The sequence below is a fragment of the Podarcis pityusensis genome (assembly GCF_964106645.2).
Source record: "Podarcis pityusensis genome assembly, chromosome: 2".
NCBI classification, from domain to species: Eukaryota; Metazoa; Chordata; class Lepidosauria; order Squamata; family Lacertidae; genus Podarcis; species Podarcis pityusensis.
In genome coordinates, this window is record NC_138029.1 from 124,912,173 (window position 1) to 124,928,384 (window position 16,212).

General features: G+C 45.3%; 1 protein-coding gene across 2 annotated transcripts; it reads left to right on the top strand.

The window, feature by feature from the left end:
• Window positions 1-13: 13 nt before the first annotated feature.
• LOC308469662 (uncharacterized protein) lies at window positions 14-15,880 on the top strand. 2 transcript variants are annotated; one of them, XM_080992442.1, is made up of 2 exons: window positions 14-251; window positions 13,370-15,880. In XM_080992442.1, the coding sequence occupies exon 2, from the start codon at window positions 13,525-13,527 to the stop codon at window positions 15,211-15,213; it is 1,689 nt and encodes a 562-aa protein (XP_080848568.1). In that variant the 5' UTR covers window positions 14-251; window positions 13,370-13,524; the 3' UTR covers window positions 15,214-15,880. The 2 variants fall into 2 exon arrangements, with proteins under 2 accessions (XP_080848568.1, XP_080848567.1); XM_080992441.1 differs by having other exon boundaries at window positions 13,373-15,880.
• Window positions 15,881-16,212: the final 332 nt, after the last annotated feature.

A 16,212-nucleotide genomic window follows, 5' to 3' on the forward strand; every position in this document is an offset into this window, starting at 1 on the left:
ACCTCCGGTTCCCCTCCTTACACAAGCGGGGGCTGCTCTGCGACTGAAATTGCGAGGCCTCCCCCCCCCCTCCTTCGAAAACGTGTCGGATGTTCCCAGGCAAGGGGGCAAAAGCAGCCGCTGGAGAAGCGGAAGATTTTGGAAAGGGGAAGAGGGGCGTCGGTAGACAACTCCCACCTCCCCATTATATTGCAGGAAACGAAATCGGAGCAGGGAGCAGGGGAGGCGGATGGCCAGGAGAGAACAAAGAGGTAAAGATGCGGCGTGTTAGGGAAGAGGTAATTGGCGGTTGCGGGGGGGGGGGAATGATGAGAGACGCTCTCTCCAAAAACGCTCCTTTCCTAGAACCCATCGAGGGGGCCCGGATCTATGCAATCCGGCTGCAAAGTGGGGACTCAACAGCTGCAGGGTTTGCATTGCACCGTGTTACTGGTCCGGGACGGCCAAGAGACGCTCAACTGCTCCCCACCCGTTTGGGCGCCCTTGCGGGAATTGAAATGCAATGCCCATCAAGAGGGGAGGAGGCGGGTGACCGCAGCGCCCCCACCCCCAAGCAGGGCTGGCTGATATACAGGGCTTCATTCGGGTTTCGCCCTTGCAGAAATCCCTCGGGACTTGCGGCCTGTCCGGGGTGCCCCGGGTGGGTCCCTTTTGGTGGTAGAGACGGAGTGAGGGAGTCCGCGGAAGGGTTGAGGGAACCGAAAGAATTATGGATGGAGACCCGTCCTGTCCCACCTCTTTCCCCGCCTCCCTGCTGGTCTTGCGAGGCCCCTCTGGATGGAGAGATTGGGGCGCTAGGAAAAGATTCGGCGCGCAGGGCTAGGGGTGAAAGGGGGCAAAAGCGCAGGAGAGAGGAGTAGGGTCTCCTTCAAGTCGAGCGAGGGGGGGTCTTCAGGAGAGGATTCCGGTCCCCCCACTTCCCTTGCAGCACGCTAAATTCTCTCTGCCCCCACCTTAAAATAACTATGCAAAATCTACAGAGACTCCCAGGTTTGTGTTGTCTTTGCTTCTTCACAAGATGAACTTTTTTGAAGATTTTTACAGTAACATAATAGCATCAATAACACTTATGCTTTACTTATTTGACAAACGAGAGACTCTGGTAGGATGAGTCTGAGCTCATCTCCTTGCCCAAAACCAAAAAAAGAAAAACACTGAGCAGGAAAAATTGAGGGGGATGTCCTTTCAGTATGCAATGAGACCCTACAGTATGTGTAGCTCATTTAAACAAAATCACTGATCCAATGAACAGCAGCAGTGAACAATGTGATAGTGAACTGACGTCTCTTGTCTTCACTGCCCTCTCACACTTGTTGTGAAGAATCATCTTTCATTATGAATGGTCTGTGTCACCATTAAGAAAAAGAAGGCAGAATAGGCCAATATCTATGTGTACTGTCCCTGGATCAAAGGACATTTCTTCTTTAAGTTCTCAGAAGTTCTTAAACCTAGCACAAGGTTGTCCTTTGAACTAGCCAGATGTTTAACTGAGAATCAATCACAATCTGTCCATCATTTGAAAAATAAGACTTTAGAGCCATCCTACCCCAAATGGCAACTGTTGTTGTTGTTTAGTCGTTTAGTTGTGTCCGACTCTTCATGACCCCCTTGCAGGGCAGCAGCTGAAGAAGGTGCAAAAAGGGTTTTCTTGTGTGTGTGTTTCTTTGTGGCTGATTAGCTGCTCTCCCTGTGCAAAGGTCAGAGGGGGCAGGGTTTCTGTTGAGGCAGGTGATTAGCTGTGGGAGGAGCTTATCAGAGCTTGCAGGGCAGCGGCGCACGCCTAATGGCGCGCGCAGTTTGATCCATCTTTTAGATTTAGGGGAGCTAGTCTCAAACGTTTGTTGGGGGAGACCTAGGTTTTTTGGGGGGGGAGTTATTTGTCCTGTCTTCACGCTTTTTATGATGGAGGACTGCTGTAGCCACCCCCAACGACACGTTCTCAAGATGGAGGGGGAGGGAACAGCTGCAGTCGCCTGCGGTTCCTGCGCAATGTTTGCCATCTTGCCAAAGGTTGCAGATTTACCTGCAGCAATTGAATGTTGATTGCCCTCTTAGAAGACAAAGTCCAGCAACTGGAGGAACGTGTAGCTACGCTCCAAAGAATTAGAGAGCTGGAGCTCTTCTTGGAAGCAACAGAGCACACCATCTCCACCAAGGAGAAGACAGGGGACTCCCCTGAGAAGGAGGCTAGTTCACCAACACAGGAGCCAGATATATGGAGAAATGTGACTCAAAGAAGTAGGAGGCCCAGGGTTCGCTCTGATTGTTTAGAAATACACAGTCGCTTTGAGGTCCTCTCCCCTAGCATGGAAGATGAAGAGCAGACTCCATTTGAGGATCTCTCCCTCATTACAGTCGATCAGGTATATGAAGACGAGCAGCAAAGTCAGTCGTCAGGGAATGTGCAGGCGACCTTGGAACGGACAGCTCATGGAAGAACCCCGACCAAACCTAAGAAGAGGCGTGTAGTGGTGATAGGGGATTCCCTACTGAGGGGAACAGAAGCAGTGATCTGTGGGCCTGACAAGATGTCTCGGGAAGTGTGCTGTCTCCCCGGGGCTAAGATCCAAGATGTAACTGAATGACTGCAAGGAATCATAAAACCCACTGACAAATACCCCCTACTCTTGGTTCATGTGGGAACCAATGACACTGCAAGCAATAGCCTCCAGAAGATCAAAAGAGACTACGAGGCTCTGGGCAGGAAATTGAAGCAATTAAATGCACAAATTGTCATCTCATCTGTCCTCCCAGTTGAACGACGTGGCCCAGGGAGAGAGGGAAAAATAGTGGACGTGAACAGCTGGCTTCGCAAATGGTGTAAACAGGAACGGTTTGGATTCTTAGATCACGGACTGCAGTTTCTTGAAGATGGACTTCTGGCAAGCGATGGGCTGCACCTCACAACGGTTGGGAGAAATGTTTTTGCCAAAAATCTCAGAAACCTCATCAGGAGGGCTTTAAACTGACTAATGTGGGGGAGGGAGACAGTGCTCCTGAAGGTAGGAGTCTATCAATTGATGAAGATGATCATCCAAATGTCATAGACCAAATGGAGCAAACAGCACGCAGACCTAGTGGTGGGAGGAAAAAATCCTTAAATAAGAGTCACGGGGGAATGATTAATGGACTTCAATGTCTGTACACTAATGCGCAAAGCATGGGAAATAAACAAGATGAGCTTGAGCTCTTGGTACAGCAAACTAAATATGACATAATAGGCATCACTGAAACCTGGTGGGATAAGTCCCACGATTGGAATGTAATAATGGGGGGATACAATCTATTTCAGAGAAACAGACCAGACAAGAAAGGAGGAGGAGTGGCGTTATATGTCAGGGATGTGTATACCTCTGAAGAGATCCAAGATTTAGAACCTCAAAGCCAAAGTGAGAGCATTTGGGTCAAAATTAAGGGAGAGAAGAATAACAGTGACCTCATTGTGGGGCCAGTTACAGATAGGTAGCCGTGTTGGTCTGCCATAGTCAAAATAAAAAAAATCCTTCCAGTAGCACCTTTAAGACCAACTAAGTTAGTTCTTGGTATGAGCTTTCGTGTGCAAGCACACTTCTTCAGATACACACTGAAGTGTGTATCTGAAGAAGTGTGCTTGCACACGAAAGCTCATACCAAGAACTAACTTAGTTGGTCTTAAAGGTGCTACTGGAAGGATTTTTTTTACTCATTGTGGGAGTTTACTATAGATCCCCAAGCCAAACGGAGGACATAGATGATGCTTTCCTGGAACAGATGGCCAAGCATGCAAAAGGAAGGGAGATAGTAGTAATGGGGGACTTCAATTACCCGGATATTTGTTGGTTGTCAAACTCAGCCAAGAGCATAAGGTCAAACAGATTCCTCACTGGCCTTGCAGACAACTTTATTGTCCAGAAAGTGGGAGAAGCAACAAGAGGAACAGCCATTTTAGATCTGGTCCTAACCAATGTTGATGACCTGGTTAGTGGGGTAGAAGTGGAAGGATCATTAGACGTGAGTGATCATGCTCTTCTGAAGTTTACTATACAGCGGAAAGGAGCAGCCAAGCATACTAGGACTCAATTTCTTGACTTTAAGAAAGCCGACTTCATAAAACTTAGGGAAGTGCTGGGTGAGATCCCATGGACAGTAATACTAAAAGGAAAGGGAGTTCATGATGGCTGGGAGTTTGTTAAGAGGGAGATAGTAAAAGCACAACTTCAGGCAATACCAATGAGACGGAAACATGGAAGGTGCCTAAAGAAGCCAGGGTGGCTATCTAAAGAACTTTTAACTGAGTTAAGATTAAAAAAGAATGTGTACAAAAAATGGAAAAGGGGGGAACCACCAAAGAGGAATTCAAACAAATAGCCAGCACGTGTAGACACAAAGTCAGAAAAGCTAAAGCACAGAATGAACTCAGGCTTGCTAGAGAGGTTAAAAGCAACAAAAAAGGCCTTTATGGGTATGTTTGTAACAAAAGGAAGAACAAAGAAACAGTGGGGTCACTCAGAGGAGAAGATGGTGAAATGCAAACAGGGGACACAGAAAGGGCTGAACTCCTCAATGCCTTCTTTGCCTCAGTCTTCTCCGATAAAGAAAACAATGCCCGACCTGAAGAATTTGGAGCAAATGATTCAGCATAGGAAACACAGCCCAGAATAACTAAGGAGATAGTACAAGAATACTTGGCTAGTTTAGATGTATTCAAGTCTCCAGGGCCAGATGAACTGCATCCAAGAGTATTAAAAGAACTGGCAGATGTGATCTCAGAACCACTGGCAGTCATCTTTGAGAATTCCTGGAGAACAGGCGAAGTCCCGGCAGACTGGAGGAGGGCAAATGTTGTCCCTATTTTCAAAAAGGGGAAAAGAGAGGACCCAAATAATTACCGCCCAGTCAGTCTGACATCAATACCAGGGAAGATTCTGGAGCAGATCATTAAGCAAACAGTCTGTGAGCTCCTAGAAAGGAATGCTGTGATCACCAATAGTCAGCATGGATTTCTGAAAAATAAGTCATGTCAGACTAACCTGATCTCGTTTTTTGACAGAATTACAAGCCTGGTAGATGAAGGGAATGCAGTGGATGTAGCCTACCTTGATTTCAGCAAGGCATTTGACAAGGTGCCCCATGATATTCTTGTAAAGAAGCTGGTAAAATGCGGTCTTGACTATGCTACCACTCAGTGGATTTGTAACTGGCTGACTGACCGAACCCAAAGGGTGCTCATCAATGGTTCCTCTTCATCCTGGAGAAGAGTGACTAGTGGGGTGCCACAGGGTTCTGTCTTGGGCCCGGTCTTATTCAACATCTTTATCAACGACTTGGATGATGGACTCAAGGGCATCCTGATCAAATTTGCGGATGACACCAAACTGGGAGGGGTGGCTAACACCCCAGAGGACAGGATCACACTTCAAAATGACCTTGACAGATTAGAGAACTGGGCCAAAACAAACAAGATGAATTTTAACAGGGAGAAATGTAAAGTATTGCACTTGGGCAAAAACAATGAGAGGCACAAATACAAGATGGGTGACACCTGGCTTGAGAGCAGTACATGTGAAAAGGATCTAGGAGTCTTGGTTGACCACAAACTTGACATGAGCCAACAGTGTGACGCGGCAGCTAAAAAAGCCAATGCAATTCTGGGCTGCATCAATAGGAGTATAGCATCTAGATCAAGGGAAGTAATAGTGTCACTGTATTCTGCTCTGATCAGACCTCACCTGGAGTACTGTGTCCAGTTCTGGGCACCACAGTTCAAGAAGGACACTGACAAACTGGAACGTGTTTAGAGGAGGGCAACCAAAATGGTCAAAGGCCTGGAAACGATGCCTTATGAGGAACGGCTAAGGGAGCTGGGCATGTTTAGCCTGGAGAAGAGGAGGTTAAGGGGTGATATGATAGCCATGTTCAAATATATAAAAGGATGTCACATAGAGGAGGGAGAAAGGTTGTTTTCTGCTGCTCCAGAGAAGCGGACACGGAGCAATGGATCCATACTACAAGAAAGAAGATTCCACCTAAACATTAGGAAGAACTTCCTGACAGTAAGAGCTGTTTGACAGTGGAATTTGCTGCCAAGGAGTGTGGTGGAGTCTCCTTCTTTGGAGGTCTTTAAGCAGAGGCTTGACAACCATATGTCAGGAGTGCTCTGATGGTGTTTCCTGCTTGGCAGGGGGTTGGACTCGATGGCCCTTGTGGTCTCTTCCAACTCTATGATTATATGATTCTACCAGAGCATGCCAGGCACTCCTGTCTTCCACTGCCTCCCGCAGTTTGGTCAAACTCATGCTGGTAGCTTCGACAACACTGTCCAACCATCTCTTCCTCTGTCGTCCCCTTCTCCTTGTGCCCTCCATCTTTCCCAACATCAGGGTCTTTTCCAGGGAGTCTTCTCTTCTCATGACTCCTAGACATTCAATTTTGGGCGGCTGTAACCTTGATTTAACAAGACATTTGGCACCTAGCTTATATATATGAGTTTCTAACACTGATCCTGTTACCTCCACACACTGCTGCCTCTGTCCCCCTTAGTAGGAAGTCACGTACCACCATCACATCCCTCTTCCTCCTCTGGGGAGTGGTAGGAATTGCTCCATACCCTGCCCCTTCCACAGCCACCTTGGTGTGTTCTGAGGTCTGCATCTTGCTCCTCTGTCCCAGAATTGATTTTGCAGCTCGAGTGACACATCAGGGTTCCTAACAGCCCCGTTTCTCTGTACCGCATTCCTCCAGGTTTTCGTTTCCTGCAACCAGCGATCTTCCTCCTGCCTGTGGCCAACCCCACCTGTGTTGCTGTCCCAGGACCATCCACTCTGCTCTCTTTCAAGAAATCCCTCATCTTGCTCAGGAGCTCGTAGGGCAGATAGGCGGACCTCAGCTTGCTGTTCCTTCTCTTCCTGCATCTGCTGCAGGTGTAATTCTGCGCATTCTCAGGCAGGAGGACAAACATGGCACAGGTGTTGCTGGTCACTGCAGCAGCTCCCTCGCCATCCATGTCTCTTGCTCCTACACACAGCATGAGACAGGACTCCTGGCCTCCCCCTCACACTCAAACTTAGAAGGGTGGTTTCTAAATCTAATAAATAAAAATTGGGGTGAGTGTTTCAATCTGGGATTCCAGCAGCCAGGCTCCAACAGCCTTTTCCTGCATCTCCAGCTCTCCCTCTGCACTGCAAGGCTGACAGATGGAGGTCCAGCTCCAAGGACATTAGCCTACCTGAGCACACCTTCAGTTTATTCCAAGCGCCAAGCCTTCTCACTAGTTCCAGGCTACAGTCCCTAGAAAAACCTGAACCCTGGGTCTCCCAATATGGTTGCTGCCACGGCTAAAATGGCTGCTGTTTCTTTAATGCGAATAAAGCTGGGTCAGCATGACTCAGCGGCCTGCACCAAGTTGTATATATAGAGTGAGAAATGTTAGTTTGGTTGCTGGTGTTTGGGTTGGTTGGTTAGTGCTGGTGTGTATAGTTGTTCAGTCGCTTTTTAACAAAGACTTTTAAGAATAAAACTCTGCAAGGGACTCTTTTGTGCCGACAAGGGTCCAAGGACCAGGCTGAGGAGACAAAGGGAGGTCAGAACCCTTTCCTCCTTTTTTGCTTTTTACAAACACTGATAGGTTATGGGCCCAGTGTTTCTGAGCATGTGCAGAGTGCAAAAACGACTGACAGCATCTCAGCAGGGAGCTGGCGAGTCCTGGTGGTGTATGGAGCCAGTGGCTGTGCGTTGGAGCAGTTGGTGGCAAGCTGTAACTGTCTGCAGTGACGCCGGAGCGGCTAGGATCTGAGGCTAAGGAAAGCACTCTACTTCGGCTACTGGAAGTTTGAACTGCTAGAGCACCACAGTAGCGGCTACACCAGTTGCAGAGCCAGGCGGGACCTGAAGGTCAACAGAGGCAGCAGCTAGAAGCCGGTGAGTGCCAGCCAGGACCATCCAGTTGGACTCTAAAGAGAGAGTCAGGAGAGATTGCTGGAGACACCACAGAAGGGGCTCAGCAAGCACCAGCAGAGATGGCAGATTTCCAGGCTTCCCAAGTTGTAAATATTGGGGGAGGCATCCCTTTTGAACTTCTTTCAGAAAACAACTGGCTGAGTTGGTCAATTAAAATGCAGCAGTTGTTAAGGAGAGATGGACTATGGGACTGTGTTGAAACTGAGGTTTTGAGAACTGACTCTGCTGAGAAAAAATGGCTGGATGAAAGGGCTCGTGCTATGTTTGAGCAACTCTCAGTTATTGCATGTAGCAAATGCCAGCACAGCATTTGAGTAAAGGGAAGTTCTCTTTCTGCAGTTCTCTTACCGCACATAACTGTGGCATTGTGGGAAGTCTTACTATGGGAACTATTGCTTCTTTTCTCTTGCATTCTGGGAAGTCTCGCTTCTGCTTCTGCACACACTGTACAAACCTGTTCCAAACACACCAAGACATTCTCTCATTCTTCAGTTCATTTCAAGTTCATGAACAAACAATATGATCTGTTCTTAATGCATAGCTGACCACATCTACGGAACTCGATTATTATACTCTTTCATGTTATAATCAATCATTAGTAATTGTTTTAGTCATGTTATATTAATCTTTAGTTATAATTTAATTAGGAGGTTTCATGCCTGTCTAGTTCCAGCTCCGTTTCCCAGCCTTTAATCTATCAGTGATAAATGGTTATATGTAATTCCCGCCTTGTACCTATGTTAACCAATCAGCAACAAGTTGCTTTGTGTTTGTATCAACCAATCAGCCACAAGCACACCTGTGGCAATGTTTGTAATATTCAATAAAAGAGAGTTCCCGGGGCTTGCCCCGGCAGACGCCTCTCATATGACACCTGCCACTCGTCTGTCGTGGATTCATTCCAACATTTGAGTGCTGTAATTTATTAAGGGCAAGTCAGAGAAACTGCTGGAACTATAATTTCTCTGACCAGAAGGCTGTTCAGGACTGTTATGAGGGAAGGTGAGAGTTTGGCAACTCATCTTCAAACGCTGAAATCTCTGTTTCTTCAACTACAACAGAGAGGTAAGCATTATGATGAGACTGACCAAACCTACATTATCCTTTCAAGTTTGCCTGAAAGCTGGTTGCCCGTGATTAACAGCATGGAGAGTATGCGTCCCCGAGATCTGACCCTTGAGTATATGTGGTTGGCAGATTGACTGAAGAAGCAGAAAGAAGGTCAGATAAACAAGCTGAACTCCAAGAGCGGAGGAGTTATAGCCAAGGGGGCCAGCAGCAGAATCTGTCCATGGAGCAACACCAAGGTTTGGACTTGGCCATGGCGGTGAGGAGGTGTTATAGATGCAACCAACCCGGGCATCTCCAACGTCAATGCAGGGCTAGACTTCCAGGAGACAACGTGGAACAGAGACAGCAATCGACGCAGAAACGTAAGCAGAAGGGGTTCTCTTCAGTGAAGAACACGCGTTCTGCTCAGTTTGTGTCTGCATTTTCTCAGGAGGAGAGGAAGATACATCGAGGAACATGGTTGCTGGACTCCGGGAGCAGCAGGATTATCTGCAACAGTCAGGAGGACTTTAAGACCCTGGGGAAGCCAGCTGATGGGAAAGACTATCTTGCTGATGGTCGTAGAAGCAAGATTGATGGCCAGGGAACATGTTTCCTGCAGTGCTTGAACATTACTCTACCAGAGACTCTGTTTGTCAGTAGTTTGGACTATTGTTTACTGTCTGTAAGCTGTTTGATTAATGCAGGATATAGTGTTAACTTCACACGGGATGGTTGTCTGATAAAGAATGGAACTCAGGTATGTGGCCATACAAAGTTGGAAAATGGGTTATATGTAATGCAGGACAAGCCTGTTAAAGCAGCCCAGGTGGTTCAGGATAATTTGCCAGTTCATAAGGGGTGTGTACATGAACTGAACAGAAAACTGGGTCACGCCAATTTCCGTTTGCTTTCAGAAATGCAAAAGGTGTGCAAGAACCTAAAAGTAAATAGCTGTAACTGTTTCCTAGATTGCAATGTATGTAAAATGGCCAAATCTAAGAGGAAGCCTGTGGCTTCTAAAAGTGACAGAGTATCTAGAAGTTTTAGAACTTGTCCATTGTGATGTGATAGGCACTTTTCCACAGAAGACTGAAGGGGTCGCCAGATATGCTTTTCTGGTAATAGATGATAAATCACGTTTTAGTTGGTTGTTTTTGTTAAAGCAGAAATCTGAGTGTTTCCCCACATTCAGAGAATGGGTTGCCCAAGCTGAAAAGCTCTTTGCTCGCCCTGTTGTGCAGTTGCAAACAGATAGGGGTGAAGAATTTCTGAACAAACAATTTGGGGCATGGTTGCGGCGTAAGGGGATCACTCATCGTTTGACTAACCCTTATAGCCCTGCTGAAAATGGTCTGTGTGAAAGACGTGGGGCTGTAATACAGTCAGTAAAGGACTGCCTGCTAGTGGATGCAGGATTGGGCCACAACCATAGGCTGTGGGGCGAGGCTCTCCTTACAGCGAACTTTTTGATTAATAGAACCTGGTCTAGCTCTATAAAATATATTCCTTATCGTCTGTTGTTTGGGAAAGAACCAGAGTGGGCAATGCTCCATAACTGGGGTTCTTGGGCACATGTAAATATTCCCAAAGCTCAGCACCAGAAAGGGGGGCGCTAGAGCACAGAAACTGCGGTTTGTGGGATATCAGTCCTATGGCAAAGGGTGGTGCTTCAATTTATGCCCAGGACGCGTGGTTCTGTCACGAAGTGCAGACTTTGCTGACCAGGACAGATGGACTGCGATCCATGCCAACCCAGATTGCCTACTGCCCCTGCAAGTAAGAGAAGAGGCTTCTTCTCAGCCATTGGAAACGCAGGAGCAGGATGAGGAGGAGGAGGCACAGATTTCCCCAAAGGATGTGGCAATAGATAATCTTCTCTAGAGGAAGAGGAAGAAGAGCCAGAGATAAGGGGGGGGGAGAGAAGTAGTTGTGCCTAGGCGCTCCCAGCGTTCAAACAAGGGTGTACCTTCTCAGCATTTGACCCTAGGAGGAGTGAGAGTATGCAATGTGAGTTGTGTGGAACCACAAAGTTATAATGAAGTCTTAGACTTACCCCCTGAAGAACGTGCTTTGTGGGAACAAGCTATGAAAGAAGAAATGGACTCTTAAACGTAACAAAGTGTTTGAGGTCATAATGCCGCCTCCAAGTGGCAGAGTGGTGTCATGCAAGTGGGTTTACAAAAGGAAAACCCTTGCATCTGGGGAACCACGTTTTCGAGCCAGATTAGTAGCCAGAGGGTTCACTCAGATAAAAGTGGAGAGTTATGATGAAGTGTTTTCTCCCACTGCAAAGAGTGAAACTTTTCATTTAATGCTCTCTATTGCTGCTGTAAGACAACTAGCAGTGCACCATTTTGATGTTGATGCTGCATATCTGCATGCAAATTTAGACCATGAAGTGTTAATGAGACAACCCCCTGGTTTTGAAGAGGAGAATGGTGCAGTCTGGCGTTTGAGAAAGGCTGTTTATGGTCTCAAACAAAATGGAAGGTGTTGGAACCAGTGTTTAAATGAAGCCCTTGTAAAACTTGGTTTTAAAAGGAATGTGGCTGATCCATGCCTGTACACCAGGGGGACAGGCAACAAATATCTAATGCTCTTAGTCTTTGTTGATGATTTGCTTGTAGCAGGGAGTTCCACAGATGAGATCCAGAAGCTCACAAGTCAACTGGAAAAGAGGTTTAAGCTTAAAGCCTTGGGGCCTGTAAGCAATTACTTGGAAGTAGAAGTAAGGCAGGAAGCTGATGGAAGCTTTCTATTAACCCAGAAAGAGAAAATTCTTCATTTGATAGAGCAGTTTGGCATGGAAAACTGCAAGCCAGTTCAGACTCCCATGACACCAGATTTCCCAAAGACAGTGTGTGATGATGAATTTGATCAGCTTGAGTTGTATCACTCAAAAATAGGATCACTGTTGTATTTAAGCCAGTGGTCAAGGTCAGACATTGCACGTGCTACAAATGTTCTGAGCCAACGTGTATCTAAACCCAGTACTGCCGATTGGTGTGCTTTGAAAAGGCTTATCAGATACCTAAAGGGGACATTAAATGTATGTTTAAAGATATCTAGTACACAAGATGAAAAACTAGAAGTATTTTTTGATGTGAACTGGGGAAGCTGTGTAGCTACTAGAAAATCTACAAGTGGAATGGTTATGATGTTTGCCAATTCCATAACTGAATGGAGGTCAAAGAAACAAGGATTTGTTGCAACCTCATCCTGTGAGGCAGAATATGGGAGCCTGTCGATAGCATGCAATGAAATCATATGGTTTATACAGATACTAAAAGATCTAGATTGTAAAGTAGATTTGCCTATCCAAGAGTATGAAGATAGCCAATCGTGCATTGCATTAGCGGGCTCGGAAATAATGAAATCCGCATCAAAACGTATTGCTATCCGTCATGCGAATGTGAGAGATGGTGTACACAATGGGGTAATCAAACTGGAGTATTGTCAATCACAAGATAATATTGCTGATTTGTTTACCAAGCCTTTGCCAGCAACATGTCATAATGAATTGATGACAAAACTGGGTTTATGTATATAGTGTATGTATGTATTGTATGTATGTATTGTTTCTGTTGGGGTTTTTCGCATTTAAGAAACAGAAGGGGTGTCACGGCTAAAATGGCCGCTGTTTCTTTAATGCAAATAAAGCTGGGTCAGCATGACTCAGCGGCTTGCACCAAGTTGTATATATAGAGTGAGAAATGTTAGTTTGGTTGCTGGTGTTTGGGTTGGTTAGTGCTAGTGTGTATAGTTGTTCGGTTGCTTTTGAACAAAGACTTTTAAGAATAAAACTCTGCAAGGATATTCTCATGGACTCTTTTGTGCCGACAAGGGTCCGAGGACCAGGCTGAAGAGACAAAGGGAGGTCAGAACCCTTACCTCCTTTTTTTTGCTTTTTACAAACACTGACAGTTGCACCTCCTGGGGCCCAATGGACTGTGGGGGTGATTGATAAATATCCAGAGGTCCAAAGGGCTAAAATGTGCCCCAGAGGTGGAATAATATTACACGGAGAATGAAAAATGTCATTAGCAACTCTGATTCTGAGAAATGGAGGGCACGTTCGTGGAAGAACAACTCCCTTTCCTGTGAGGCAGGTCCTTATTTAAAAAGGCAATCCCACAACTGTATTCTTAGATGAAACTACTTTATTAATGATGATTTAGTATTATGGAAGGTTGATGATGCATTCCTATTATTTGGCATTGTTTCCCCTCATTTGCTTAAAATTTGGAACATAAAGAAGACAGGGAGGAATGTACAATAGGTTGAAATAAGAGAAGGTGCTAATTGCATTTGATGTGTGTTACAGTCTTTGTTCTCTTCCTTGAAATACTAACAGGGGTTTTCCTCCCCTCTCATTTCCAAGCAGGTTATGGAGAAGACAGTGTGTCATCTGTAATTTCATTTGGAAATACGAAGAGACCATTTAAATGTGGTGAATGTGGAATGTGCTTCAGTCCATGTGTACAGTTAATAAACTCACATCAATAAACTCACAGAGTGGGGAAACCGTTTAAAGGTATGGAGTGTGGAAAGAGCTTCAGACAAACTTCATCTCTTACTTTACATCGTCTAACTCACATGAGTGAGAAACCCTACAAATGTATGCAGTGTGGATGGAGATGCAGTATGAGTAGACAACTTACTGTACATCAAAGGATTCACGCAACAGAAAAACCATTTAAATGTATAGAGTGTGGAAAGAGCTTCTGTCATAGCATAATGCTAAGCAAGCATCTACGGACTCACACAGGGGAGAAACCATTTAAATGTATGGACTGCGGAAAGAGCTTCACACATAATAGAAACCTAAATAGCCATCTACGGACTCACACAGGGGAGAAACCATTTAAATGTATGGAATGTGGAAAGAGCTTTCGTTCAGGTGGTCATCTGAATTTACATCATCAAACTCACACAGGGGAGAAACCATTTAAATGTATGGACTGCGGAAAGAGCTTCACACGTAATGGAACCCTTAGAAAACATCTACAGATTCACACAGGGGAGAAACCATTTAAATGTATGGAGTGTGGAAAAAGCTTCCGTAAGAGTTTATCACTTAATAGACATCATCAAACTCACATGGGTGAAAAACGCTACAAATGTATGCAATGTGGAAAGAGCTTCACACATAATGGTAACCTTAGCAACCATCAACGGACCCACACAGGGGAGAAACCATTTAAATGTATGGACTGCGGAAAGAGCTTCACACATAATGGAATCCTTAGCAACCATCAGCGGACCCACACAGGGGAGAAACCATTTAAATGTATGGACTGCGGAAAGAGCTTCAGACATATTGGAAACCTTAGAAATCATCTACGGACTCACGCTGGGGATAAACCATTTAAATGTATGGACTGCGGAAAGAGCTTCACACATAATGGAAACTTTAGACAACATCTACAGGCTCATACAGGGGAGAAACCATTTAAATGTATCGAATGTGGAAAGAGCTTCACACATAATGGAAACCTTACCCTGCATCTACAGGCTCATACAAAGAAGAAACCATTTAAATGTATTGAATGTGGAAAGAGCTTCACAAATAATGGAAACCTTAGACAACATCTACAGGCTCATACAAAGAAGAAACCATTTCAATGTATGGACTGCGGAAAGAGCTTCACACATAATGGAAACCTTAGACAACATCTACAGACTCACACAGGGAAGAAACCATATGAATGTATGGAATGTGGAAAGAGCTTTCGTTCAAGTGATCATCTGACTTTACATCATAGAACTCACACAGGGGAGAAACCATTTAAATGTATGGACTGCGGAAAGAGCTTCACACATAATGGAAACCTTAGAAAACATCTACGGAGTCACACAGGGGAGAAACCATTTAAATGTATGGAGTGTGGAAAAAGTTTCAGTCAGAGTTCATCACTTAATAGACATCATCAAACTCACACGGGTGAGAGACCTTGTAAATGTTTGGAATGTGGAAAAAGCTTTTGTTCAGGTTATCGTCTGACTTTACATCATCGAACGCACACAGGGGAGAAACCATTTAAATGTATGGAGTGTGGAAAGAGCTTCAGTCAGAGTCAAACTCTAAGAGTACATCAACAGACTTGCACGGGAGAAAAATCATTTAAATGTATGGAGTGTGGAAGGAGCTTCTGTCACAGCGGAATGCTAAGAAAACATCAAAGGACTCACACAGGGGAGAAACCTTATACAGCAAATGTATGAAGTGTGGAAAGAGCTTCAGTCTAAAGGAAACTAAGAGTACATTAACAGACTCACAGGTGAGAAACCATTTAAATGTATGGAGAGTGGAAAGAACTTCAGTCAGAGTGGACACCTTACAAAGCATCAATGGACTCACAAAGGAAGAAACATTTAAATTCCAGGAGTGCAGAAACTGCTTCTGTTTAATGGAGTACTTACAAAATGTTTACGGACTTATATGGAAGGAACCATTTAGATGTATGGAGTGTAGAAAGATTTATCCTCAACAAGAGGAGGAGGAGGAGGAGTTTGGATTTGATATCCCGCTTTATCACTACCCTAAGGAGTCTCAAAGCGGCTAACATTCTCCTTTCCCTTCCTCCCCCACAACAAACACTGTGTGAGGTGAGTGAGGCTGAGAGACTTCAGAGAAGCGTGACTGGCCCAAGGTCACCCAGCAGCTGCGTGTGGAGGAGCGGAGACGCGAACCCGGTTCACCAGATTACGAACCACCGCTCTTAACCACTACACCACACTGGCTCTCTCAAGGGTTCATTTCTTCCTTCTAATGAACAGGCTCCTATAGGTGGAAATCAAATTTAAATGCGTCCCATGTATGTGATGATCTGGTGTTTTAATGTAAAGTTGTACTTTCATGTAGTAAAGTAATCAAGGTAGCGTATCACAATAGTTAGTAATGTATAAATGGCTTTGTACAGTGTACCTCAGGTTACGAACAGCCTGGTTGATGAACATTTTGGATTATGACCATTTCAAACCCGGAAATGAGTTGGTTAAACTAGTATTATAGGAATGGCAGCATGACATGCATTGTTTTAATTGCGGCCCAGGACCCACGTACCTACAGGACTGCCTCTCCTGGTATGCCCCGTGGAGGACCTTAAGGTCCACAAATAACAACATTTTGGAGGTCCCAAGTCGCAAGATGGTTAGATTGGTCTCAAGTAGGGCCAGGGCCTTTTCAGTACTGGCCCCGACGTGGTGCAACGCTCTGTCACA